The following is a 26953-nucleotide window of genomic DNA, read 5'->3' on the forward strand; positions in this document are numbered from 1 at the left end:
GTGAACTCAAGCATCAACTCCTGCTCAGCATCTATTACTAAAAAATCCCAATGACACCAGGCCAGAACTCGAGCCTTCCTGAATAGGAGAAGACACTTGGAGTACAAGGAAACCTGAGCAAAGATCTGTTCAGACAAATGGGTTCTGGATGTAATTCCAGAGGGCTATAAGCTTGAATTTTTTTGCCCTCTTCGGGAATTTTTTGTGGATTCTCCAGCAGAAAGACTGAAGTAAGCGGTCAAAGTCAGAGTGATGGTAAACCGGCTTCTGGATTCAAGCCATGTAGTCAGTACCGGACACTGAATTGGGCTTGGGCAGAGATTTGATATACTTTATGGTGCCCAAGAGAGACTCTTGACAGTTAGAGGCCCATCCTGGATCTGAACTTTGTCAGTGCAGCACTAAAGGTGCCTAGATTCCGAATGGAGATCATGTGCTCAGTCATAGCCTTGGTGGCACCGGGAGAATTCCTAGCCTCACTGGATTCGACAGAGGCTTACTGCATATTCCCATTTTCCTGGAACACAAAGTTTCTCAGGTTCCGTGTACTGGAAAGGCATTTCAGTTTTCAGCACTCCTTTTTGGGGTAGCAATAGTGCCTTGCACCTTTACAAACCTGCACAAAACAGAGATTCAGGTTCATCCATACTTGGCGATGGTCTGATCCGAGCCCTGTCCAAAGCTTAAGGTCGCCAGGTAGTGACACAAGTTGTCCAGCTCCTGCAGGATCTGAGATGGATTGGCAATTTCCAGAAGAGTCATCTGGGCCCGGTCCATTCTCTGGAGTACCTGGGGATTCTTTTAACCATAGCAGTAGGCCATGTGTTCCATTTGGAAGCGCACAAGCTGAAGTTAAGATGCCACATGAGACTGTTGGTCTGGTTTTCTTCATGGAGCTAACAAGCCTTGTCCTTCTTGGGGCATGATTACCTGAAAGGTTTTCCTTTGATTTTTCTTTGTTTTTCTTTATTTTTCATGCATTTCTCAGCCTGACTTTTTTTAAGAATATAAGCATTGCCATTGTAGCTTCAGACGGAGATGCTGTCCAAATACTTACCTCCGCATTTCCTCTTAGGGCACGATACTGGTGATGGATGCCAGTCTGTACAGCTGGGGAGGTCATTGCGAGGGTTGCGTAGTTCAGGGCTGTTTACTCTCTCAGAGAAACTGATCTATCAACAAATTGGAACTGAGCGCCATTCGGCTAGCACTGCAGGCCTTCGAAAAGTCTCTGAAAGGCAAAGTGGTCAGGTTTTCACAGACAAGGAGGCACCAAAAGTTTTCAGTTGAAATTGGAGACCCAATTTTTGTTCCATTGTGTGGAAGCCCATCTAAAAGCCATTTTGGCAGTGCATGTAGCAGGAGCGAACAGTGTGCAAGCCAACTTTCTCAGTTGCCAGATCCTGGGGAGGGGTCTTTGTCCCAGAGTGCTTTCAACAAAATTGTAAAGCCCTGGGGAAGGCTGGCGATTGACCTGATGGCGTCAGCAGACAACAAGAAGATTTCTCGGTACTTCAGCCAGCGATTTGAGCTGGAAAATGTTGGTGTGGGAGCCTTAGTCCAGCCTTGGCCGACAAGAGAGCTGTTCATGTTTCTTCCCTGGCTAATAATAGGCTGGGTCATTTGAAGAATAGCAATTCATCACGAGTTGATGATTTGGGTGGCACTGGATTTGGCCATGTCCACAGTACACAAATCGAGTGTGGCTACAATGGGACAGATGTCTTAGGCTGTCACGACTTCTAACACATCTGTCATGGATCATTTGCCCTGGAGGATCCGGAACACTTTGGTCTTATGGCATGGCTCTTGAGTGTGCAGCCTTAGCACAGAAAAGATATTCAGAGGTTGCATTACTACTCTATGATCCTGGAAGCCAGCAACTGTCGCAGCCAATGCTAAATATTGGAAGATCTTTCAGCACTGGTGTACTGATCAGAAGGTGGAGCCTTATATGGCTCCCATATCCGTAATCCTGTTCTTTCAGGAAAGACTTGAAAAGGGCCTGGCAGTTGGTTCTCTCAAGGTGCAGGTAGTAAGCCTTTCATGCTTTAGAGCTTGAGAGGAGAAAGGGTCTTTAGTTTCCCATCCTGACATAACCAGATTTCTAAAGAGAGCATTACAGCACAGCCATTCCCTATGTAGAATCTTAATATCGTTCTACGGGTCCTCTGTAAGGCTCTAAATGAACCCTTACAGAATACATCACTGATGTATCTTACAGTCAAGATGGTTTTCCTAGTGGGTGTCGCCTCGGCAGGAAGGGTTTTTTTGTTTTTTTAAAAAAATTTCTTTATTCATTTTATAACTTACATCAAGTGTACAGTAAATATCAAACAATTATAGTACAACATCACTTGAAAATCTACAATATCATACAAGAAGATTTAACCCCCACCCCCTCCCAAATTCATATATAACTAAAATATACCACATGAAAATAATATCTTCTGTCATTCATATATATATTATTAATGGAAAACCAAGAATCCCACTCCACCCACCGCAAATCCACATGTGTATTAAAATTGGGAAAAGTGTAAATTATTCATTATAATAATTTAATAACTAGCTTTATAGCCCTACATTAACGGGTGCTAGAATATAAGTGTGTGTCTGTCTTTATTTCTTTCTCTCTCTGTCTCCTTAGCCGTTTTCTGTATTTCTGTCTTTCTTTCTTTTGGCTGTCCACCACCACCTCTTGCGTGCTCCCCCTGTCCATTCTCCCTTCTTTTTACTCCCCTGTGTCCACCACCACCTCTTGCGTGCTCCCCCTGTCCATTCTCCCTTCTTTTTACTCCCCTGTGTCCACCACCACCCCTTCACTGCTCCCCTTATCCAGCATCAGCTCTTCTCCCTTTGTTTTACCTCCCCCCTGTCCATCAGCACCTCTTCCTGCTCCCCCTGTCCAGCAGTAGGCCTCCCTTCCTTTTTCCCCCCCTGTCCATCAGCACCTCTTCCTGCTCTCCCTGTCCAGCAATAGGCCTCCCTTCCTTTTCTCCCCCCACGTCCATCAGCACCTCTTCCTGCTCCCCCTGTCCAGCAGTAGGCCTCCCTTCCTTTTTCCCTCCTGTCCATCAGCACCTCTTCCTGCTCCCTCTGTCCAGCAGTAGGCCTCCCTTCATTTCCCCCCTCTGTCCATCAGCACCTCTTCCTGCTCCCCCTTCCACGGGAGTTAGTACAGGCCCGGTCTCTGCCGTTCTCCCCGGAGTTTGTTTACTCGGATAGAGAGTCCTTGCCGCTGCCTCCCCTTCACTTCCCGCGGGCCCGACTACGAACCTGGTGATTCCAGCAACGTGTGCAGCAGTCTGCACACGCTGCTTCAGGTCCTTCTACTGCCCTGATTTACTCTGGCATGTCCCTGATGACATCATCAGAGACACGGTAGAGCAAATCAGGGCAGTAGAAGGGCCCGAAGCAGCGTGTGAAGACTGCTGCACATGCTGCTTGAATCGCCAGGTTCGTAGTCGGGTCCGCGGGAAGGGAAGGGAGGGGGGGGGCGGCAAAGGACTCGGACTCCTCTGGTCTGTCGCGGAGGGCGGCCCGGCTCCATTTCTCGGTTCGTCCCGGAGAGGGAGGGGCAGGAGGCGCTGTTTGACTGGGTAACAAGGAAGCTGGACTTGGGAGAATCCCTGGACGCAGTGTACCTGGACTTCAGTAAAGCATTCGATAGCGTCCCTCACCGTAGGCTGTTGAGCAAGATGAAATCGATGGGTTTGGGAGAAACGCTAATTGCATGGGTCAAGGATTGACTGGGTGGTAGGCTTCAGAGGGTGGTGGTTAACGGTACCCTCTCTAAAACGTCAGAAGTGACAAGCGGAGTGCTGCAGGGCTCAGTCTTGGGCCCTCTACTTTTCAACTTATTCATAGGGGACCTGACTCAGAGGCTTCAAGGTAAAATAACACTATTCGCCGACGACGCCAAATTATGTAACATAGTGAGCAGCAGTGTTCCCGCTAAGCTGCGCTGGCGTGCGCTGGCGCACAAAATATTACATCGCAGCGCACAAGTTTCTCGTCACAGCGCACACACTAGTGTGCCGCGAGATGTTGCCTGGTGTGCCGCAGGGCCGCCGGGCCCGGAGCTTACAGGGGGCCCGAGGCAGGGGCGCCAGTAGCTCGCCAAGGCAAAGTGAGTCGATCACCCAGGACTCACTTTGTCTTGGCGATCTAATCCACAGTTCTTCAACCGCCGGTCCGCGGACCGGTAACGGTCCGCAGGAAATTTTTGTCGGTCCGCGCAGGACCGGCAAGATTGACTCATTTGAACTTCCTGCCGGTCCGCGCAGGACCGGCAAGATCAGCATCGGAAGCGTGCGCTGGGCCGGAGAGATCTTGGAGAGCCTCCGACAGTGGCTTTCTCCCCTCTCTGCAGCTCTCCTTTACTTCCCAGCGCAGCGATTCACGAAGGCAGCCTCGGGGCTTTTGCTGAGTCGCGGCTGCCTCTGATGATGCAACTTCCTCTTTCCTCAGAGGCGGCGCGACACAACAAAGGACCCGAGGCTGCCTTCGTGAATCGCTGCGCTGGGAAGTAAGAAGAGCTGCTGGGAGGGGAGAAAACCACTATCAGTCTGGGAAGCTGCTGGGCAGGGGAAAAAAGGGACAGCTGCTACTGGAAAGGGAGAAGGAGAGATGCTTCTGGGAGGGGAGGAGGGAAAGGAATCTGGGAAGCTGCTGGGCCAGGAAAAAAAAGGGACAGCTGCTACTGGAGAGGGAGAAGGAGAAGGAGAGATGCATCTGGGAGGGGAGGAGGGAAAGGAATCTGGGAAGCTGCTGGGCCAGGAAAAAAAAGGACAGCTGGTACTGGAGAGGGAGAAGGAGACGGAGAGATGCTTCTGGGAGGGGAGGAGGGAAAGGAATCTGGGAAGCTGCTGGGCAAGATAAAAAAAGGGACAGCTGCTACTGGAGAGGGAGAAGAAGGAGAGATGCTTCTGGGAGGGGAGGAGGGAAAGGAATCTGGGAAGCTGCTGGGCAAGGAAAAAAAAGGGACAGCTGCTACTGGAGAGGGAGACGGAGAGATGCTGCTGGGAGGGGAGGAAGGGAAGAGAGTTACTGCTGGACAGGAGGCTGGGAGAAAGAAAGAAAGGGGGCAGGCAGGGAAACAGAAGGAAAGAAGAGAAACAGAAAAAAAGAAAGAAAGGTCAGGGAGAGAGGAAGAAAAAGTTGGGGGAGGGAATGAGGTGTGGAGGAGAGAAAGCATACAGGCTGATAGAAGGGAAGAAAGATTGGATGCACAGTCAGAAGAAGAAAGTGCAACCAGAAATCACCAGACAAGGTAGGAAAAATGATTTTATTTTAAATTTAGCAAAGTGGAGGCAGTATTACCACAGTTTTCAAAGGAATTTGCCCAAATAACTTAATAGTTAACTGGGTAAATTCCCAGAGATGAAAACTTCCCTTCACTTACTATGCACAGTTCTGAATTTATATCTGCTGTCTTTATTTTACAATATGGTCCCCTTTTACTAAACCGCAATAGTGGTTTTTAGCGCAGGGAGCCTATGAGCGTCAAGAGCAGTGCTGGGCATTCAGCGCAGCTCCCTGCGCTAAAAACTGCTATTGTGGTTTAATAAAAAGGATGGAGGGTATATTTGTCTATTTTTGTATGCTATAAAAACCAAATACAGAGAGAGACTGAGAGCTGTTGACGAAGAGCTACGTGTGTGTCTTTCTTCCATTCCAGCCAGAATATCAGCTTTGTGTTCAGCCAAACAGGCCCAGGTTTCGCACTGAATAAAGTATTTTATAATTTTTATAATTTTTATTTCATAATAAAGTAATTATAAAATACTTTCTTTGTGTTTATTTGATTCCTATTCAAGAGAATTACTTTATATATAGTCAATATAGGCAGAGAGTTAAATTTTTTAACATTTTCTAATGGTGGTGTGCCTCGTGATTTTTTTTCATGAAACAAGTGTGCCTTTGCCCAAAAAAGGTTGAAAAACACTGGTCTAGAAATTGAAAGCATCAAACGTATTGTCTTCTGGACTGTTTTTAATTTACAGTTTACACATATGGATGTAACAGACATAACTACATTTGTTGTAAAACATTTATTAAGATATCATTTCATCCCTACAATTTCTGTGTTCTTAAAAATATTATTTAACGTTATTTAATTTAGCGTGTAGGCCTAAAATTCCTTTGAATACCTCGTCCTCATGTATCAGCAACTTTGACAACATATTTATTTGGCTCATAACTTGCTGGCGCCCGATATTTTTAGCTCACAGTGAAAAAAGTTTGCTCACAACACCCGCCCGCTTAGAGGGAACACTGGTGAGCAGCTCCAATTTACACGATAGTATGACGCAGGACCTGTTTTTGTTGGAGCGTTTGTCTTTGACCTGGCAGCTGGGCTTCAACGCCAAGAAATGTAAGGTCATGCACCTCAGCAGTAGAAATCCGTGCAGAACTTACACCTTAAATGATGAGACCTTAGCTAGGACTGTGACAGAACGAGATTTGGGAGTGACTATCAGTGCAGATATGAAAGCTGCCAGTCAAGTAGAGAAGGCTTCATCTAAGGCAAGACAAATGTTAGGTTGCATCCGCAGAAGTTTCGTCAGCCGGAAGCCTGAGGTCATCATGCCGAGACCACATCTGGAATACTGTGTGCAATTCTGGAGGCCACATTATCGTAAAGATGTGTTAAGAGCAGAGTCGGTTCAGCGGATGGCCACCAGGATGGTCTCGGGGCTCAAGGATCTCTCATACGAAGAGAAGATGAACAAATTGCGGCTCTACTCTCTCGAGGAACGTAGGGAGAGGGGAGACATGATTGAGACTTTCAAGTATATCACCGGGCGTATCGAAGTGGAAGAAGATATTTTCCTTCTCCAGTGACCCTCAGCCACAAGAGGGCATCCGCTTAAACTCAGGGGAGGGAAATTTCATGGCGACACCAGAAAGTATTACTTCACTGAAAGAGTGGTTGAACACTGGAACAAGCTTCCGATACAGGTGATCGAGGCCAAAAGCGTTACAGATTTTAAGGGTAAATTGGATGCCCATGTGGGATCCCTGAGAGGGTGAAGTTACGGATGGGTCAGTTAGAGCGGGGGCTCTAGAGCAGACTTAGGGGGTGGGTCTGTGGAGTGGGCAGACTTGATGGGCTATGGCCCTTAGCTGGCGTCATTTTCTATGTTTGTGCCCCAGTCCCGGCTTGTGGAGGCGATCGTCGGCTGGTGACGTAGTAAGCACATGCGCACTCTCGCCAGCACAGCCCGACAGATCAGATCTCAGGGAACACGTGGCGAGAGTGCACATGCGCGGCTAGCATTTTATTATTATAGATGGTCCCCACACATCCTTAGATTTATTATAGTAACTTTTTTGAACTGCCAATGCTCTTTCCATTTTTTTTAAGTTTTGAAGTTTCAGACTATCATGCAGGGAGCCTTTCCTCAGATTTATGGAGTCTGGTGTCTCTCTAAGCCCAGTGTCTTCCTTTCTAACAAAAGTGGTCCCGGCCTTCCATGTAGATCAGGAAACCTGGCTTTCAGCGTTCAATGCCACAGGCATAAAGAAAAAGGACAAAGTTTTGATGTTACTGGACATGTGGAGACTTCTTCCCCATTATCTTGAGGTAACAAATTTCATTTTTCATCTCTTTTTTTGTGTTAACAAACCTTAGCAGACAGGGAAAGCCTGCCTTGAAGGCATCCATTTCTAGATGTATTCGCAAAGCTATTTCATCTGCATACATTGACTGCGGTAAATGTTGCCAGTTTCTTTGAAAGTGCATTCCATCAGAGGCGTGTCCTCTCCATATGTAGAATCCCGGGCAATTCCATCCAAGGAGATTTGTAGGGCAGCTACATGGTCCACCCTTCATACTTTTACTAAGTTTTACAGAGTGGACATGGTAGCACAACTGGACACTGCTTTTGGGTCCTTGGTGCTTGCAGCAGGCTCATCTGCCCCACCCTAGACTAAGGGGACTGCTTTGGTACTTTTCACTTGTCATTACACATCTCTTTTGCACTGGAAAGAAAGATTAAGTTCTTACCTTGATAATCTTTCCAGTATAAAGAGACGTGAGTCTTGACAGCCCACCCTGTCAGATTACTTAGCTTGCTTTCTGTCTCAGATATATTTGTGTGTGCCAAGATGCTGGTCTGTGTGCTACCAAGATAACATGAAGATGCTTACTTTTCTTCGGTTCAACAAGTATGAAGAACCAGCAGTTAGCTCTATAGATAAAACTTGTGGGGGATTGTAGGAGTTGCATAAATGTTAGTGCTATTTGCACTCAGATAGGTGGCTTGTTTGGTTCCACCTTGTTTAGACTACATGTCTAATATTGTGGGAGTATCCATTATTTTAGTACGAACTGAGAAGCTGTGGTACTGCCCAGTGACACAAGGAGATGGAGTTGAAAAATGTAGATGCCTTCTGCAATCCTCATGGGTGAAGAGAAGAAACTCACTTGTCAAGACACTTGTCTCTTTATACTGGAAAGAAAATTATCAAGATAAGAACCTAATCTTTCCTAAATAATTCCTAAATAAATGCTAACAACTGTTTTCTGTGTAAATTCAGGTGATGAAAATTGGTACCGAGGTATGGTGAAGGAGGTTAGCCCTGAGGGAGCTATCAAAGTGCACTTTGTGGATTACGGCAATGTGGAGGAAGTAGCTCTGGAAAAATTACATGAGATCTCCTCTGAGTTTCTGAAGTTACCTTTCCAAGCAATCCGATGCAAACTGGCAGGTCAGACTAATATTCTTTGTAATTTGTCTCCTATATATTGAGACCTTCAAAAATTGTTGCAAATAATTACAGATGTTAATGTTTTGAAAGTATTACTGGGTTTTCACTGTTCACCATATCATAATGTAGAATATCATAGTTTATCTTGTTTGTTCATCTCTTCAGCAATTTCTGCTCTTTCCTTTCATGTGCTTGGGCTGTGCATAGCATTGACTTTCTCCGAGTACAGCAGGCATATATTCTCATTCTTAATACTTTAGCAGGCCTGCACTATGAATGCTCTAGTACTTCCCACCCGCAAGAGACTTGTGAGACTGTCGATCTGGCTTTCTCCATGGAGCTAACGAGCCTTGTCCTTATTGGGGCATGATTTTATTTTTTATTTTTTCCATTGTTTTTTTTTTATTTTATAAGATAAATGTACAAATATTAAATAAAACAAGAAACAAATCATATGTACAAAACAATGCAAATACAGATAATAAATAAGACAAAAAAATATATAAATGTACAAATCATTATTGTATATATGTATCTATATAATTACATAAAATGTATATATCGGATGACTAAGGACATATATTGTCAGCATATGATACACAACAATCATTAAAATATAGAACTTTCAAGAGACATCATCAGCTATATAAATTAAGATTAGCAATATATTATGAAAATCTGTTTGTCAGTGGTCTAAAGCGCAATAAGTTTGAACAGGGCTCCATATTTTGAGGAATGTGCTAGTAGAATGATGTTTTCCTGCAATTACACTTTCATATGTGTTAGTAATACATACAGTGTTCCACCATACCATGAACTCTACCTTGGATAGATTCTTCCAACAGTGCAAAATGTTTTTAATGGCCAAGAACAATAGTATGTTAAGCGAGCATTGGGCTCAGAAAGGGGTTGCGTGAGGCCCTGTTGTCCTAAAACAATAATTTTAAGATTAAGCGGCTCTTGGATCATTAATATTGAGGAAATGGTATTACAAACTCTTTCCCAGTAAATCTTGAGCTGAGAACATTGAAATATCATATGAGGCAATGTACCCACATATTTCTCATATGACCAACAGAAATTAGAATTTAGCAATCTGCTGTGGAGTCCAGTGAGCCCGATGTAAAAAAAAAAAAGTATGTTGATTGAAGTACTGAAGCAGAACGAATTGATTTAAATAATCTTGTCCACACCACTTGCCATATTTCATCATTTGTGAATATATCTAAATCAGGTTGCCAGGAACTCATCAGCATTGATACAGATACCGGTAGAGCGCGACACAGTAATCCATACCATTTGCAGGCAACTCCTTTGAGAGGAGTGATAGTAATACTTTGGTGTAGAAGGTCAGGTGTAGACTTTAATTTATTCAAATCTGGAAATGCTGCACTAACACATTGCTTTAGTTGCATCCATTTAGTATACTGGTTGGGTGGTAGACTATATTTATTACAAATTTTCTCAAAGGACATGTTATGAGTAAGAATATCTTGTAGAGTGCAGATCTCATGCTTCTGCCATATAGACCAGTTTAAGGTGAAATTTTGGATTTTAAAGATGTCATTGTTCCATAGTGATATAATCAAACTAACTGCACCTTACTTATATAGTCTTTATTCAACAATCATTCATCAATATCGTATATCAAACTTGTTCCCTTTTTGAAGCAAGTCATAAAGGATTGTCAACTCAATCCTCAGATGCACCACTCCACATTCAATTTAATTTCATAACGTTAAGCTTAATGTGCATTGTCTTCACCGGATCCTATATCATAATTCCTTGTATTACTTTATCTTAACTTTATAAATATTATAAATATGTAGGGAGGGATTGGGGGGCTTTCTATTTTATTTACATTTGTCATATTTATTAAATGTATTACATAATATTTAAATCATTATAAAATATGAATATAAGTATGATATATTGTACTTAGTGTTCATGAAGAAAATCAAGTGTGTATTTATAAGATTATATGAATTTTTCTGATACACTTGTTGTAATATGCAAAACTGAATAAAGAAATTTAAAAAAAAAAACAACTTTATAAATATTTAATTTAGTTTTTAAAAATTTTTTTAACTTATCTTTCAATTCGTGGTCTCTCTTTTATAGGGACTTCCTTTTGCCAACATGTTTCGCTGAAGAGAGCTTTTTCAAGGCCAGGTCCCTATGAGAAGACAATGGTATATTAAACCAAATTTATATAACCCGAAACAATTTTATCCATTAAGCTTATCTGGTCATAGTTACCTAAACAGTCATACGCCTTCCATCTAGACCACACTTCTCAATGAATCAAGATGGCGGTTTGATTTACTCCCTTTTTTTAAATCTTACCTCATAATACGGGACAGCTGAGAGGGATGCGTTAAATACGTTATGGCGTCACCACAGTGTTCCAAAGATAAATGGAAAATCCAAATCAAACTATACAATACCAAACTGAAGGAAAAACGAAAAAACTTCTACTCTAAACTCATCGGCACCGAAAAACCAGACACTAAAAAACTTTTTGACATCGTAAGAAACCTCACCGACACCAAACCATGTCTCGCCACCCAAGGAAACCAAACCCCCACAGCCACCCAATTAGCGGACTATTTCAAACACAAAATCATCACAACCAGATCCACATTCAACAATTCACGAATCAACTTAGAAGAAATACAAATCAATCCCACCACAGATGAAGCAATCCCAGCAGACAGGATCTGGACAACCTTCCCAAAGATACAATGGTCAGAAGTGGACAGACTTTACAAAAAATACAGCAAATCATCATGTGACTTGAACAATTGTCCCCCATACCTACTAACTACAGCCTCCACCAAATTTAAAGCCAACCTCACACTATGGCTTCAAACTACACTAAGGGAAGGTCATTACCCACCGGAACTAGGAGAAATCATAATTACTCCTATCCTAAAAGATCCCAAAGGTCCTATAGACAATCCTACAAACTACAGACCAATTGCCTCAATCCCACTATATATCAAACTAACAGAAGGCCTAGTCGCACAATATCTCTCCAATTTCCTTGAAGACCATCACATACTACATCCATCCCAATCTGGATTCAGATCTAACCATAGCACAGAAACTCTACTGATATCACTATTAGACACAGCCCGACAACACCTTAGCAAAGGAAACAAACTACTTCTCATTCAACTAGATCTCTCTGCTGCATTTGACCTAGTTGACCACCCCACACTACTTCAGACATTAGATGCAATTGGAATCTCTGGCAACGTTCACAATTGGTTCCAAGGCTTCCTCAAAACTCGAACATACAGAGTCAAGTCAAAAGAGCATCTATCCGACCCATGGTCAAACCCTTGCGGAGTACCACAAGGATCACCATTATCTCCTATATTATTCAACCTCTTCATAGCATCACTCGGCAATACCCTAGACGCCCTAAACACAATATCATTCAGCTATGCGGATGATATAACAATCCTCATCCCCTTCAACATACAAAACCCCCTATCCACAAACCACCTGAATATAATAATGGAAACGGTAGAAAAATGGATGTCAAGTCATAAACTGAAACTGAACTCGGAAAAAACTAAATTCCTACTATTAGAGAAGGAAAAAAACCCATCATGCACAGAACTGGAATTAAACACAATCAAGTACCCAATGCAAAGCACACTCAAGATCCTAGGAATTCAACTAGACAGAAATTGCACAATGCAGACCCAAATCCACAAAGTCATCCAAAGAGCATTTTTCACAATGCGTAATCTAAGAAAAATAAGAAAATTCCTCATCAAAGATCAATACAAGATAGTAGTACAATCCCTAGTACTAAGCATAGTAGATTACTGCAACAGCCTATACCTATCATGCCCAAACTACATGATAAAACAACTACAAACTGTTCAAAACACGGCCCTCAGACTCATCTACGCCCTCAGCAAATTCGACCACATCACCAATGCTTACCTTGACTCACACTGGCTACCAATAAAAGCAAGATCCCAGTTCAAATTCTACTGTATACTATACAAAGTAACACACGGTACAGCACCCAGCTACCTAAACAAAAGAATACACCGTAATCTCTCTCACAGATTAAGGAGAACTCAAAAACTATTCGCTTACCCTCCTCTCAAAGGTATACGACGCAAGAAACTATACGACAGCCTTTTAGCTACACAGGCAGCAAAAATTGACACCACCATTTCCAATCTACTGATCAATTCAATAGACATAAAAGAATTCCGAAAAGAAATCAAAACTCATCTCTTCAAAAAATACTTTCCATCATCTTAACCTCAACATAGCACTAGAAAATACACACAAGAACACCACCACCATAACTATACCTAAACATTGTACAACCCACTTCAACAACCTACTATCTATCTACTATGTATTCTTAATTTCTCCTGGATACTTCCAGACTAATCAATTGTAACTTGATACATTCCTGATTCTATGTACTGTAATATTCCTGAAATTATACAGTCTCCTAATTTGTAATCCGCTTAGAACCGCAAGGCACAAGCGGAATAGAAATCTGTAATGTAATGTAATGTAATGTAATAGTGAGGCATGATTACCTGAAAGGTTTTTCTTTGATTTTTCTTTTTTTTTTTTTAATCTTTATTGAGCTTCTAAAGCTAACAAAAATGCAATACAGTATCTATACAAATAATATTAGAGGTAGGTTATAGAAATAGTCAGGGACCACTGCTCAGGCAATAGGCCTGAGGGGCCGCCGCGGGAGCGGACCGCTGGGCGAGATGGACCTCTGGTCTGCCTCAGTGGAGGCAACTTCTTATGTTCTTATATATGCATTTATAATCAATCAAAATCCATACAACATAAAAAAAACCCACCCACCCAACATTTTCATAAAGGAATAGAACCATACAAAAGAAATACCCCCTTCCACCCTCCCTCCCCCTGTGTGCATTATACCAACAAAAATAAAGGAAAAGACAATTAAAATGAATCCATAAAAGACGTCAATGGGCCCCCAATTAACTTGAATCTCTTAGTATGCCCCAACATATCCGCATTCATCTTTTCAAACCTATAACTTAAACATAAATTTGCCCAGCAAAAAGTAAAGTTAAGGCGATCCCAGTTCTTCTAGTTGCAAGTAACCATTTGTATGGCTATCCCAGTCATAATAAGGAAAAGCCGAACTTTATATCTGTCCAATGAGGGCTTCAGATGTAATATCATCCCACATATGACTACCTCATATGTCAATGGAATTGATGCCTCAAGTATAGCATTAATCTGTCCCCATATCGACTTCCAAAAATTGAGTATCAAAGGATAATAGAACAGCAGATGATCCAGTGTCCCTATATCAAGATGACAATGCCAGCATCTATTAGATTTAGAACTATCTAACTTTTGTAAATGAACAGGGGTCCAAAAAGTTCTATGTAACAAGAAAAACCATGTTTGTCTCATAGATACTGATGCTGTGCATCTCATCCTCCAAGTCCAAATTTGTGGCCATTGAGATGCAGAAATATATTGCTTTATCTCGATGCTCCAAATGTCCCTAAGACAATTTTTTGATTTCTTATTCAAAAATTCAGAAATTAATTTATACCAGTGGGCGGCCTGATGCCCCAGCATATCTGTCTGGAAGCATAGAACCTGCAAACTATAATTTTTAAGATTCTGCCAGTCAGGAAACCCACTCTGAATGGCCTGCTTCAACTGCAACCACCTATAATTTTGAGATTTTGAAATTCCAAATGATTGTTGCAGTCGTGAAAAATCCAGCAGTTTCCCATTAGATATAACATCATCTAATGTTAGAATGCCTGCCTGCATCCAATGCTTCCAGAAGATCCCAGACCCACCTATTTGAACCTTGGAGTTTAGCCATAAGGATTAATAAGTGGATTTTTCTACTGGAACATCTGTTAATTTATTAATACATTTCAAAGTTTTCCAGGTATCAAATAAAATACTATTGTCCTTGACATATCTGGGTAACTTGATACTCAAAACCACAAAACAGGGGAACAACAAAACCACGAATGAAATACCAGAAACCAAGAATGGGATTGTCAAAAAAAAGAATGATGTGTACTAAAAATGTGTCCACAAACTCATCTGGAGATGTAGAGATCTTTATTCTTCCAATGTCATCATGGTACAATCAATGATTCAATGACTCGACACGTACATGTTTCGGCTAACAGGCCTGCCTCAGGAGTCTAAAAATATATATACATAAATAGTATAAACACTGTAAAATTAGACAAATCTAAAATGTTGAGACAGCAATAAATACATATAAATAATTAATAGAGCATTAATGCAAACACCCAGAAATGCATGTGCAATAGATAAAATTACAAAATATTCATAAACCAGTATAATAAAATAAAAAAATAATTATATATATATATATATATATATATATATATATATATAATATAAACACATTTTAATTCAAAATTTAATTTAATACAACCGACATATACCATATGGCTTATATCATACAAAACTATAAAGTGCATAAAATGCATAAATTGCCATTCATACAAAGACAAATAAAATGTAGACACCAATTAAAAACATATGTGAAAATAAGTATATATGATAAAAACACCCAGTGAGCAATAAACAATAGAAGGCAAAAAAACGCATACCTTAAGATTCACAGAACAAGAAAAAGCCTTGATGCCAAAACGCTTGAAAAGTACCAATTATCAAATGAAATCTAAAAACCTAAATTAATGGAAGATTAATAAAGAAAAAAGAGGAAGAAGAAAAATAGAAGGAAAAAAAGAGGAAAGAAGGAAAGGGAGAGGAAAGGAAAAAGAAAGAAAAGAAAAAATGGGGAGGAGGGGAAGGGGGAAAAGGAAGAAGGAATGGGGTGATAAGAAAAAAGAAAAGAAAGAAAAAATAGAAAAAGAGGGGAAACCATAAACAAATAAAAAAAAAAGGAAGTGAAAAGAAAAAATAAGAAATGTTATTTAATTGTAGAAGTGTTGCTCTTAAAAAGTCATCGGCAAAGTGAACTAGCATTTGTAGAAAAAGCATGAATGAGAAAATAGAAAAACGGAATGAAAAAAATGCTAATGCTTACATGAAAAAAGACTTCTAAATGGCTATGTCCACCATAATAAATCTATGTATAAAGCTGTAAAAAACTATAGAAGCATCATACCACCAAGAAAGTAACCCATCTAAATGCAAGTCAAATTTTGACACACTTTGGGGCATAAGTAAAAAGAAAACAATTATAGCATGGGTGACTTGCATCAACGTCAAAGATACTAATAAAAGGCTACAAACACCTAAAGAGTGAGTACTGATGTATGTAAAAACTAAAGAAAAAACATACCGCTTGATAGTAAGCCGTCTGTATACAAACAGAATGCCGTCGCACATTGGGGCGTGAATAAAATTAAAAACCAGGGGAATGTGGCATGAGGATAAAAACCGGTAAAACTTAAAAAGATTTATAAAACTAATACTCACTGGCGCGTGGATCAATACAATCTGACAACACTCAGAGCATCTCACGTCAATCACTGAAGCTGACTTACAGCTGCGATTAAAACTAACCGAAGGCGTGTGACGTAGCACATTTTTGTTTCTTTTTTAAATTCTTTATTCATTTTAAATCATAAACAAGTGTACAATAATATATCCATTAAATTTCAATGTAACACTTGAAAATCTTAAATCATATCATCAAGAACAAAAGTATATATCCCCACCCCCCACCCTACTGAAATTAAAATTCATGAATCATTTTCAAACATACAATAAGTGTACAGAAATATAATCATTATAATTTCAATACAACACTTGAACATCTTTCCAAATCATCTAAAATAAAAATATTAATCCCCTCCCTCCCGTCCTACCTAAAGAAATAAAAACAAACTCTCATAAATATAAACCCAAAGTTTCCCTGTGAGTATAAACAAAGGATCTGCTGCAATTCAAGATATAATAAATCCCTTCATCTGCCCCATAAAGATTTGCATGCACATGAAGTAGTAAACAAATCCCAAATCAACAAAACTTAACACTCCCCGGAAGGTACAAAGTATAATTAATCAAGGCAGTGAATAAGAAATCTAAAAACTGTCATTTCACTGTTCCCAGAAACCCTGCATTCAATGAATTTCTTTTCTTCTTTCATCTTTTTCCCCCCAGTGGCAGTTATTCCGATCTTGCTGCTCTCACCAAAAGGCTACAGCTACTCCTGCATCATGGACTCGCTGTTGATGCTGCTTTATAATGTTGTTTGTTGGTGTCCCTTAAGCAGGTCCGCCATCAGAAATTTCTGGACCCCTCACTGAGCAATCCTATTGGGCCCCCCATGCACCCCTTCCCCCCGACCCCCCCCCCCCTTCTTCCATGGGCCGAATACACACATACTTTTCTCTGTCGCCGCACTCTTTGACCAAAAGATTTGTAAGCCTGCAACCACGTCAAGGTAGACTCTTTCAGCAGGGCCCTAACCTAACCTAAACTAAACTAATCTATACGTATCTATTCTAAACTAGCATAAGTCTAATACTGAACTAATAACAAACTAACAAACATCTGCATAATAAATAACAATAAATAATAGTGCTAGTAGCTATAATTCACTTTTGAATGTAAAATCTCAGTTAAAGGCCAGAAGTAGATCACAATTGCACAATATTTTTTGTAATAAGTTTTAAATGTATTTTTATAAATACTGTAAGCTTAATAAATATATCAGAAAAAACTACACATCTGAGCGCATATCTAAACATACACATCTGAGCGCATATCTGAACATACACATCTGACTGTATATGTGAGTGCATATCTAAACATACACATCTAATCGCATATCTGAACATACACATCTGTATGATCCCATCCTCCTCAGCTTGCCTATAGCTGCATCATGCATGTTAAAAATATACAATATATTGATATGTGCACCTTCCTTCCTTCCCTTCCATCCTCCTCAGCCTGTCCTTACACATCCACAGCTGCATGTTAATGATGATGTATATGTTATGATGATAAATAAGTGCATATGAGCACATCATTAACATGCGGCTATGGATGAATATATAATGATGTTATGAGTGTGCACCTCTTCCTTCCCATCCTCCTCAACATGTCACATACAGCATGTTACATTACACAGACTTTGTGTAATGTAACATGCTGTATGTGACATGCTAAGGAGGATGGGAAGGAAGAGGTGCACACTCATAACATCATTATATATTCATGAATCAATCTGATAATCATCACCACCAGGCTGTGTGTGTTATGGGATGGCGGAAGAAAGGTGCATGGGATGGAGGAAGAAAGGTGCATGTTTATATTGCGCGGGGACAAAAATCACACCCGTCCCCGCCAAAGTCCCACCCATCCCCGTGAGGACTCCCACCCGTCCCCGCGAGGAATCCCTCCGTCCCCGCCCATCCCCGCGAGGAATCCCCTCCGTCCCTGCCCATCCCCGTGAGGAATCCCTCTGTCCCCACGAGGAATCCCCTCCGCCCCGCCCGTCCCTATAAACTATAGAAATAGTTATTTCATTTAATTATGCTACTGAATTAAAGGCTGTGGTAGAAACCCATTTAAAAATAAGCAAAAAGACTTTATTAATTTGGAAATATTAATTGGGAAGAATACATACTTTGTAAATGGGTTTCTACTAGAGCCTCTAATGTTTATAAATTTTTATCAACACAACTAATATACTACTTTATCCTGAAGCAAAAAAAAAAAAAAATAATAATTTTTTTCCTACCTTTGTTGCCTGGTTTCTGCTTTCCTCGTTCTCTTTTAATTCCTTTCAGCCACTGTCTCTCTTCTTATCCCAGGACAAGCAGGCAGCATATTCTTGACTGATGGGTGACGGCACCGACGGAGCCCCAGTACGGACAATTTTAGAGTGATTGCACTCTAAGAACTTAGAAAGTTCTGGTAGGCCGCACCGCGCACGCGCGAGTGCCTTCCCGCCCGACAGAGGCGCGCGGTCCCCAGTTTCTTAGTTTCCGCGGAGCTAAGAAGACGCGTCTCTCTCAACAGCCGTTGTGAGAGAATTTTTGTGAAACTTCCCGCTCGCGAAAACTTGTTGAGGAAATATTATTTCCTTTCCTTTTTTCTTTATTTTCTTTCTTTAAAAAAAAAAAAAAAAAAAACATTTTTGTTTTTTCCTTCTTTTTGGTTTTGCCCCGGCGGGGCCTTTAGCCACCATCGAGGCCTCGGCCTTCGATTTGGCTGAAGCCGTTTTTACATTCATGCCCCCCCAACCCGGCTTCAAAAAGTGCCAGCGGTATGCACGACCAATTTCACTAACTGATCCTCATAATTGGTGTCTCCAGTGTCTTGGTCCCGACCATCGAGCGTCAACCTGCACCCGCTGTGCAACTTTAAAAAAGAGAACTCTTAAAAATCGAGAAATTCAACAGAAATTATTGTTTGGTGCCGAAATGTCTGATTCTACACCGGCACCGACATCGGCACCGGCGCAGTCGGCACCCACATCATCGACACCACGCGATACCGCGGCGGTGTCGACTCCAGGTAAGCCGGCTAAGAAGCCTTCCCCGTTGGAGCGTCCTCCGGTCTCGATGGCAGCGAGCCCAATCCTGCCGACCTCGAGGCGCCCACGGAAGCGCTCCGCTCCAATAGAGGTGAGCCCCTCTACAACGGGGTCCTCATCCTCGGAGCGTAGAGCGGCACCGCAGGTACCATTAAAGAAAAAGACGGTACCGGTGCCTTCCCTTGAGGAGCGTATAGCTGCTGTTCTGAAGGCGCAACTCAAAGAACAGTTACAGCACCTCCTGCCTTCAGTCCTGGCATCGAATTTACCGGTACCAGTCCAGTCTGAGCCACCGGTACCGATAGTGGACCGTCCTATTTTATCGACGTCCACTTTGTCGGTACCGGTACAGTCGGTTTCCTCGGTCTCCATGCCGATTCTGGCACCGGAGCCGAGAGCTCACCATCAAGCTGTACAGACTTCGGCTCCGGTGCGTACAGTGACATCTCCCGGTACCGAATCAGGCAGGTCAGGGAAGTCTCTTCGCAAATCCTGTCATTTAGAGCCTTCCACTCCAGAGTCTCGAGACCGGAGTTTTCAGGTTCGGGACCCTGACTTATGGGGTGACTCAGAGGATCCTATTCTTTCGGAGGGAGAATGCTCTTCTGGTGATGAGGACCCGTCTGCTTTAGGAGCCTCCTCTAGACCAGAAGTGTCTTCCTTTTCTTCATTTTTAAAGGAAATGTGTGACTCTCTCTCCATTCCTTTGGAGGCTGAGTCAAAGAAATCCAAGGCTTTTCTAGATGCCTTGGACTTTGACCAGCCTCCAAAGGAATACCTTAAGTTACCTCTCCATGATATTTTGAGAGAGACGTTTTATAAGAATCTGGAATCTCCTTTAAATGCAAGGTCATGCATATAGGGAAAAAGAACCCGTTGTTCAACTACAAATTGGGGGGGGCATTGCTGGGAGACAGCAGTCTAGAGAGAGACTTGGGTGTGCTGGTGGATGCATCACTGAAGCCATCTGCGCAGTGCGCAGCAGCCTCGAAAAAAGCCAACAGGATGCTGGGCATCATAAAGAGGGGCATAACAACCAGGACGCGGGAAGTCATCATGCCATTGTATCGAGCGATGGTGGGTCCACATCTGGAATACTGCGTTCAATATTGGTCGCCGTACCTCAAGAAGGACATGGCAGTACTTGAGAGAGTCCAAAGGAGAGCAACGAAACTGGTAAGAGGGCTGGAACACTGCCCATACGCCGAGAGGTTGGATAGGCTGGGGCTCTTCTCTCTGGAAAAAAGGAGGCTCAGGGGAGATATGATAGAGATCTTCAGGATCATGAGGGGCATAGAGAGGGTGGATAGGGACAGATTCTTCAGGCTGAAGGGGACAACAGGTACGAGGGGGCATTCGGAGAAACTGAAGGAAGATAGGTTCAAAACAAATGCAAGGAAGTTTTTTTTCACCCAAAGGGTCGTGGACACCTGGAATGCGCTACCGGAGGAAGTGATCAGGCAGAGTATGGTACAGGGATTCAAACAGGGATTGGACGGATTCCTGAGGGATAAAGGGATCGTGGGATACTGAGAGAGGTGCTGGGATGTAACACAGGTATAGAAAGCTAACCAGGTAATAAGTATAGAAACCCAACCAGGTAGTGCATGTGCAAGACCGGAGGGTTAGGACTTCGATGGGAAGATAGGACTCAATGGGAAACCAAGGTGGCAAGGGGGCCCCTTCTGGTGATTCAGACAGGTCGTGACCTGTTTGGGCCGCCGCGGGAGCGGACTGCTGGGCAGGATGGACCTATGGTCTGACCCGGCGGAGGCACTGCTTATGTTCTTATGTTCTAACTATTCCTGGAGCTCCCAGAAAATTGGATTCCTTGTATAAGGTCATTCCTATCGCTGGGTTTGACAAGCCCCAACTACCTCATGAGTCCCTTTTAGTTGAGTCCACTTTAAAAAAGTCCAAAGGGGCTAGTGTATATGCCTCAGTCCCTCCTGGCAGAGAGGGCAAATCTATGGACAAGTTTGGTAAAAGGCTATACCAAAATGCTATGTTAGCCAATCGGTTCAGTTTTGGAGACCGTATCTGGCGAAAGACGTAAGAAGACTTGAGGCGGTCCAGAGGAGGGCGACGAAAATGATAGGAGGCTTGCACCAGAAGACATATGAGGAGAGACTGGAAGCCCTGAATATGTATACCCTAGAGGAAAGGAGAGACAGGGGAGATATGATTCAGACGTTCAAATACTTAAAGGGTATTAACGTAGAACAAAATCTTTTCCAGAGAAAGGAAAATGGTAAAACCAGAGGACATAATTTGAGGTTGAGGGGTGGTAGATTCAGGGGCAATGTTAGGAAATTCTACTTTACGGAGAGGGTGGTGGATGCCTGGAATGCGCTCCCGAGAGAGGTGGTGGAGAGTAAAACTGTGACTGAGTTCAAAGAAGCGTGGGATGAACACAGAAGATTTAGAATCAGAAAATAATATTAAAGATTGAACTAGGCCAGTTACTGGGCAGACTTGTACGGTCTGTGTCTGTGTATGGCCGTTTGGAGGAGGATGGGCAGGGGAGGGCTTCAATGGCTGGGAAGGTGTAGATGGGCTGGAGTAAGTCTTAACAGAGATTTCGGCAGTTGGAACCCAAGCACAGTACCGGGTAAAGCTTTGGATTCTCGCCCAGAAATAGCTAAGAAGAAAAAAAAAAAAAATTTTAAATTGAATCAGGTTGGGCAGACTGGATGGACCATTCGGGTCTTTATCTGCCGTCATCTACTATGTTACTATATGTTACTATGATCAGGAAATTATGCATTCCATTTCTCTTTCTACCTTAAGCAGCTGATTCAAAATCTCACTGCTTTTGAGAAATATCTTCCTGATCGGAAAAAGTCTGCTTTTCACCACACTTGTTCATCTCTTTTACAGCTCCGAAAATTCATGGTAAGATCCATTTATGATACTTTCGAGCTGACCTCCAGAGCCACAGCCATGTCAGTGGCCATGCGACGGCTAGCCTGGCTTCGTGTTTCAGAACTGGACGTTAATCACCAGGATCGGCTAGCCAATGCACCTTGCTTAGGGGATGAGCTGTTTGGAGATTCCATGGACTCCACTACTCAAAAACTATCGGCTCATGAGACCAGATGGGACACGCTTCTTAAAACTAAGAAGCCTCCACCAACCAGGCCCTTTCGTCCACAATCAACCTACCAACGTAGATTTGTGGCTCGTCCTCTGCCTCAAACTGCACAACAGCCTAGACGTCAGAGGCAACAGCGACCAGCTACTAGACAACCTCAGCAACAGCAGCAGGTAAAACCTACACCTGCACAAAAGTCTACCCAACCCTTTTGACTTGGTTCTCCAGAACATAGCCAGTCTTGTTCCTTCTACCCAACTTCCACAGCCTATAGGAGGACGCCTTTCTTATTTCATAAGCCGTTGGGAACTTATCACGTCAGATCAGTGGGTCCTGAACATCATCCACCACGGCTACTCTCTCAACTTTCAGACTCTACCTCCTCCAAGTCAACCAAAAGAGTCTGCTTCGCACACTCCTCAGTCTTTCCTTCTTCTCCAGGAGGTTCAATCCCTCCTCCTTCTGAACGCCATAGAGGAGGTTCCTCTAGATCAAAAGGGACAGGGATTCTACTCCCGTTACTTTTTAGTCCCCAAAAAAACAGGAGATCTCAGACGCATTCTAGATCTCCGCGATCTCAACAAATGTTTGGTCAAAGAAAAGTTCAAAATGCTTTCTCTAGCCACTCTTTATCCTCTTCTAAATCAAAGCGACTGGCTATGTTCCCTCGATCTCAAAGAAGCATACACTCATATACCGGTCAATCTGGCCTCCAGACAATACCTACGCTTCATGATCAATCGTTGTCATTACCAATACAAGGTGCTGCCCTTCGGTCTTGCCTCCTCTCCGAGAGTATTCACCAAATGTCTGATTGTGGTGGCTGCCTTTCTACGATCTCACTACCTTCAGGTCTTTCCTTACCTGGACGACTGGTTAATCAAGGCCATTACATCTCAGACTGTTCTCCTGGCCACCAACCAAACCATCAGGTTTCTTCAACTTCTGGGGTTCGAGATCAATCTACCCAAATCTCATCTCATCCCCACTCAGAGGCTTCAATTCATAAGAGCTGTCTTGGACACAGTCCTCATGAGAGCGTTCCTGCCGTCCAACCGTCTTCAAACGCTTCAATCTCTATGTCAGCAGGTGCTTCCACAGCGTTCCATCTCAGCAAAGCGAATGATGATTCTCTTGGGTCACATGGCGTCCACAGTTCATGTCACACCCCTCGCACGTCTTCACCTGCGCACTCCTCAATGGACTCTTGCTACTCAATGGTCCCAAGCGACGGATCCTTGCTCACGTCACATATCTGTGACGTCATCTCTTCGTCAGTCTCTACAATGGTGGTTGGTATCCTCAAATCTATCCAGAGGTCTTCTGTTCCATCAACCTCCTCATCAACTAGTCATCACCACCGATGCCTCCCCTTATGCATGGGGAGCTCATTTGAACGAGTTCCAAACTCAAGGCCTTTGGACAGCCCAGGAAAAGAAGCATCACATCAATTTCCTGAACTCAGAGCGATGTTTTATGCCCTCAAGGCCTTCCAGCATCTTCTCTTTCCTCAAGTTGTCCTGTTGTGCACAGACAATCAAGTTGCGATGTACTACATCAACAAACAGGGTGGGACGGGATCCCGCCTCTTATGCCAGGAAGCCCAGAAGATCTGGACTTGGGCCATAAATCACCATCTATTCCTGAAAGCTATTTACATTCAGGGAGAGGAGAATTCCTTAGCGGACAAGCTCAGCAGAATTCTCCAGCCTCACGAGTGGACACTCGATCCTGTAACTCTACAATCCATCTTCGCTCAATGGGGCACTCCTCAGATAGACCTCTTTGCAGCTCCTCACAATCATCAGCTGCCCGTATTCTGCTCCAGACTCTACTCTCCTCACCGTCTGGCAGCGGATGCATTTCTCCTCGATTGGTCCAATCTGTTCCTGTATGCTTTCCCTCCTCTGCCTCTCATGTTGAGAACCTTGTTCAAGCTCAAGAGGGATCAAGCAACCATGATTCTGATTGCTCCGAGGTGGCCCAGGCAACATTGGTTCTCCCTTCTACTTCAACTCAGTTCCAGGGAACCTTTTCTTCTGCCTCTGTATCCTTCTCTGCTTACTCAACATCAGGAAACCCTTCTACATCCCAACCTACAGTCTCTGCACCTGACAGCTTGGTATCTCTCGGGCTGACTTCTCATCATACGCTCTTGTCTCAGCCTGTTCGTTCAATTCTGGATGCCTCCAGTAAACCGGCCACTCTTCAATGTTACCATCAGAAGTGGACACGGTTTTCTTCATGGTGTCTTCTTCATCATTATGATCCCACTTCCCTTGCAGTGGAGACCTTGTTGGATTATCTCCTTTCTTTGTCAAACTCTGGCCTCAAGTCCACTTCAATCAGAGTCCATCTCAGTGCTATAGCGGCTTTTCATGAGCCAGTCCATGGAAAACTCCTCTCAGCTCACCCCTTGGTATCCAGGTTCATGCGGGGTCTTTTTAATCTGAAACCACCTCTTAAAGCCCCTCCTGTTATCTGGGATCTCAATGTAGTTCTTTCCGCTTTAATGAAGCCTCCATTTGAACCCTTGGCTACTGCTTCTTTCAAGTTCCTCACTTGGAAGGTACTTTTCCTTATTGCTCTTACCTCTGCCAGGAGGGTCAGTGAGCTACATGCACTAGTGTCGGATCCACCTTTTACGGTCTTTCATCATGACAAGGTGGTTCTGCGTACACATCCAAAGTTTCTCCCGAAGGTTGTCTCTGAATTCCATCTCAACCAATCCATTGTTCTGCCTGTCTTCTTTCTGAAACCTCACTCTCATTCTGGAGAACAGGCTCTACATACTTTGGACTGTAAGAGGGCTCTGGCTTACTATTTAGACCGTACTAAGCCCCACAGATCATTCCCTCAACTCTTTCTGTCCTTTGATCCAAATAAATTGGGACATCCTGTCTCTAAACGTACGTTGTCTAATTGGCTGGCAGCGTGCATTTCATTCTGTTATGCTCAGACCGGACTGACACTGGATGGTTCTGTCACGGGCCATAGCGTCCGAGCCATGGCAGCATCTGTAGCTTTCCTCCGTTCCACTCCTATTGAGGAAATCTGCAAGGCTGCTACTTGGTCCTCAGTTCATACTTTTACATCTCATTATTGTCTGGACACTTTCTCCAGACGGGATGGACACTTCGGCCAATCTGTTTTGCAAAATTTGTTTTCCTAATGGCCAACCTTCCCACCATCCCTCTTTTTGTTAGCTTGGAGGTCACCCATCAGTCAAGAATATGCAACCTGCTTGTCCTGGGATAAAGCACAGTTACTTACCGTAACAGGTGTTATCCAGGGACAGCAGGCAGATATTCTTGCGTCCCTCCCTCCTCCCCGGGTTGGCTTCTTAGCTGGCTTATCCTAACTGGGGACCGCGCGCCTCTGTCGGGCGGGAAGGCACTCGCGCGTGCGCGGTGCGGCCTACCAGAACTTTCTAAGTTCTTAGAGTGCAATCACTCTAAAATTGTCCGTACCGGGGCTCCGTCGGTGCCGTCACCCATCAGTCAAGAATATCTGCCTGCTGTCCCTGGATAACACCTGTTACGGTAAGTAACTGTGCTTTTCTGCGTCTTCCATTTGCTCTGTTACTGTGCTTCTCCCTTTCTCCCTCCTCCCAAATTGGTCTGGCACCCATCTTCTTCCCTCCGCTCCCCCCATAATTTGGCATCTCTGTCTTCTTCCCTGCCAGTGTCTTCTCCCCACTCTCTCTTCCCCATTTCCTTTCAGCGTCCTTCTCCCCCCCATCTTCCCCATGTCCTGTCAGCATCCTTCTCCCCCCCCTGTCTTCCCCATTTGCTTTCAGTGTCCTCCCCCATGTCCTTTCAGCGTCCTTCTCCCCCCTCTGTCTTCCCCATGTGCTTTCAGGGTCCTTCTCCCCCCTCTATCTTCCCCATGTGCTTTCAGCGTCCTTCTCCCCCCCATGTCTTCCCCATGCCCTTTCAGCGTCCTTCTCCCTCATCTTCCCATGTCCTTTCAGCATCCTTCTCCACCCCTTTGTCTTCCCCATGTCCTTTCATGGTCCTTCTCCCCCATGTGCTTTCAGCGTCCTTCTCCCCCCCTCCCATCTTCCCCATGTCCTTTCAGCGTCCTTCTCTACCCCTTTGTCTTCCCCATGTCCTTTCAGCGTCCTTCTCCCCCCTCCCGTCTTCCCCATGTCCTTTCAGCGTCCTTCTCCACCCCTTTGTCTTCCCCATGTCCTTTCAGCGTCCTTCTCCACCCCTTTGTCTTCCCCAGTGCTCTCAGCGGCCTTCTCCCCCCTCAGTTTTACCCATTTCCCTTAAGCGTCTTGTCTTTTCTCCACTCCACCTTTCCTCCCTTTCTCCTTCCCTGCCCCTTACCTTTGTGGCGCTTCCCCACCCGACCGACAACAGAACAGGCCCAGTTGGACAAACCTCCCTGCCCTGTAGCCGCGAATCTAAATTACCTTCTTACAGCAGCTGGAGTATTGAAGCTGCTGTAAGAAGGTAATTTAGATTTGCTGCTACAGGGCAGGGAGGTTTGTCGGCCGGGCCTGTTGTCGGTCGGTTGGGGGAAGTGCCACAAGGCTAAGGGGACCTGACCGGCTGCGCATACACCCCTCCATGGCT

The 26953-nt window shown here is 43.6% G+C and overlaps 1 protein-coding gene across 5 annotated transcripts in view; it reads left to right on the forward strand.

Moving 5' to 3' along the window:
• TDRD1 (tudor domain containing 1) overlaps positions 1 to 26953 on the forward strand; it is a 613801-nt gene that overhangs the window by 423686 nt on the left and 163162 nt on the right. For all 5 annotated transcript variants that reach the window (XM_033943145.1, XM_033943144.1, XM_033943148.1 and 2 more), the window contains one exon: positions 8548 to 8718. In XM_033943145.1, the coding sequence (XP_033799036.1) occupies positions 8548 to 8718 (171 nt within the window). The remainder of the gene's footprint in view (positions 1 to 8547; positions 8719 to 26953) is intronic.

This window comes from Geotrypetes seraphini, chromosome 4 (assembly GCF_902459505.1).
Source record: "Geotrypetes seraphini chromosome 4, aGeoSer1.1, whole genome shotgun sequence".
In the NCBI taxonomy this organism is placed as follows: Eukaryota; Metazoa; Chordata; class Amphibia; order Gymnophiona; family Dermophiidae; genus Geotrypetes; species Geotrypetes seraphini.